This window comes from Austrofundulus limnaeus, unplaced genomic scaffold (genome assembly GCF_001266775.1).
Source record: "Austrofundulus limnaeus strain Quisiro unplaced genomic scaffold, Austrofundulus_limnaeus-1.0 Scaffold46, whole genome shotgun sequence".
Classification (NCBI taxonomy): Eukaryota; Metazoa; Chordata; class Actinopteri; order Cyprinodontiformes; family Rivulidae; genus Austrofundulus; species Austrofundulus limnaeus.
In genome coordinates this window covers 1,810,239-1,812,783 of record NW_013952448.1, presented here as the reverse complement: position 1 = coordinate 1,812,783, position 2,545 = coordinate 1,810,239, and the positions used below count along the sequence as shown (strand labels likewise).

The 2,545-nt window shown below is 40.7% G+C and overlaps 1 protein-coding gene across 1 annotated transcript in view; it reads right to left on the bottom strand.

Moving 5' to 3' along the window:
- Positions 1 to 2,545, bottom strand: part of lpcat2 (lysophosphatidylcholine acyltransferase 2) — an 18,498-nt gene that overhangs the window by 14,796 nt on the left and 1,157 nt on the right. The window contains exons 2-3 of the mRNA XM_014007938.1: positions 2,300 to 2,442; positions 284 to 501 (exon numbers count right to left, since the gene is read on the bottom strand). Coding sequence (XP_013863392.1) covers positions 284 to 501; positions 2,300 to 2,442 — 361 coding nt within the window. The remainder of the gene's footprint in view (positions 1 to 283; positions 502 to 2,299; positions 2,443 to 2,545) is intronic.

Sequence of the window (2,545 nt, the reverse complement as noted above, 5' to 3'; positions counted from 1 at the left end):
TGAATGCCACAAATTCTCCTAAATCACTCGTACGCATAATTTAAGAACAAATCTGTGCGTACGAATGGTTCTTGCATGAGGCCCAGTGTATCTATTCTTTAGAACACTATCGTGATCAACCATGCTATTTAAGAGGTTGTGAAAATGTGTTGGTAGCTGAAGAAAGAAAGAAATTGAACATCCCCAAAATACTTTCACACTTATGTGACACACACACACAAACACATCTTGCACATTCACCCACACATTCCTGTTTTGAAACAACAAATGAAGAGCATCTCACTGCCAAAGATGGGTGTAGCCAAGTTCTCCACACGTGAGACGGTGGAGGGCAGGCCGGCTATGAGGCACACAATCCCGTCAAAAAAGGTCGAGTGAGGGGCCACGGCTAGAATGGGGGCCTCGCTGCTGCCGACCTGCTTACCCTTGACCACCACTCTGAAACCCATGGAGAAGAAGTAAGCCCTCCCCAGGGCGGCCATCACACTCTGACACATGAACCTAGAGTTGGAGAAAAAAAAAGAAGTAAATAAAAAAAGAAGAGAAGTGCTCAAGTAACAGGAAGAGTTACACTAAAAGCAGATAGAAAAGTTATCTCAACCATTTGCTTCCTTAAAAACTTTAAAGAAGTAGGAAGTCGTGGTGCATTGCCAAACACTGAGGTGAAATAATGAATGGCAGCRTGGAAGATTTTATTTGTCCAGAGATTACAAAGACCATGAATATTTAAAACTGCATTATTCCCACACCATGGAGCAGGTGGCTTAAAAACATGTCAAACCGATTTTACAGCAGAAAAAAAAAAAAACTGCACTTGGTCATGACATTGTGGCTAACACATGATCTTTTTTTTCTACACACAGGGTACAGATTCAAATCTTGTGCTGTAGGATAAAACATGCTTCAATATCAAACACCTCACATTTGCTTTTTAGCTTTTTTAGTCGTACAAGGTTCAAAGTAGCCAATATGACACAAGAAGCTTCAGATACATTTACTAGTCTGGGATGTTAAAAGCTAACGGGAATAAATGATCATGGCAGCCAAATGTGATTGCAAAATGTAGAAAGCTAAAAGTTGGGCATGGAGGCGGTGGGGGGATTCTCAACACTCATGTATTTTTGAAAGTGTTGAGAACTTGAACAACCCTGAGAATATTCAAGCTTGCAACTGGCACAACAGTCAATGAACTTGAGAAGACAAGCTCTCCTGTTGCTTCTAATCGTATTCACCAAGCCGCGTCGTGATTATTTAGGATGTGGTTACGAGGTCTGCAGGAAGCGGCAATTGCTGCGTTTTTCCCACATGGTGATGGAATAAATTTACTGTCTAACTATGACCAACGTGACAAGAGAAAACATTCTAATAATCACCAAAATTCTAATGCAATTGTCCAATATAACAGTCTAATTATGTACAAGAGGTTCTCAAGGTTTTAAGACCGCAATAATACTCATCACTATTTCCTTTCTGAGAAATGTGGGGAGCCAAGGTCATGCTTGTGGGGCAGATACAATCTTGCAATGCATKACTCAGCAGAAAGCACATTTTTCAAGCAATGTCAGGGTTTAATATTTTTGAAAGTCTGCAGCCTTGTTCTGTCACTTTTTTTATGCATTTGCAAAAACCAACTTTGTCAGTTTCTTCTTGGCTCAGTTAGACGCTCGATTTAAACTGTTTAACGCAACACATTTTKTAAAATTTTAAACTGATGCATTTCTTCACTGGCAAACCGAATCAGTTATTCTGCAGGCCCTGTTTCTCAGTTAGGAATTAATGATACACTGATGGTCAGTGGAGTGTTTACACCAGGAATGGAAGCAAAATATATGCAAATAAACTTTACTCTTTAAAAAATTTAACAAAAATTATCACCTCCTCGGGTAATCTGTCATGTTTCAAAAAGAGTTTCTCCCGGTGCACTTTCATGAAGGTGACTAAAACAAATATGTTGCATGATTAATACCCTTGCGTGACATTTGATGATGATCTTTATACCTGCAGGCCACCAGTTGGGAGCATTTGCATGTGCACTGTTGTGCAACAGTACTCAACCCATCGTACCGTAACATATTTCCTAAAACTATCTAAACACTGTATTAGACTATGATTTTCAGTGCTTCTCCCAGATAACACGTGTTCATGGGACAAGTGGTACACTGTATGTAAAATCTGGTTTATTTTAGCAAATATGTCAAGGTAGATGAGCAGGATACAMAGGTGTCTTTAGAGGTAGTCTGCAGATGGGTAAACTTTATAGGGTCCTAAGAAGAAGTGGGATTGCGTTTGTTTGTATTACCGTCTCCAGCCCGTCATTGGCTCCACTGCTCCCTTTAGAGGATGMTTAAAGGTTATTATGACTGACACAGGCCAGGTCACCATCAGGACCAATGACATGAGGACAGCCCGAAGAGGGACCAGGATGATTCCAAACAAGACACACTGTATTAAGAGAAGAAGAGAGTGTGGGTGGGTGCCATAAACACACACACACACACACACACACACACACACACACACACACACACACACACACACACACACA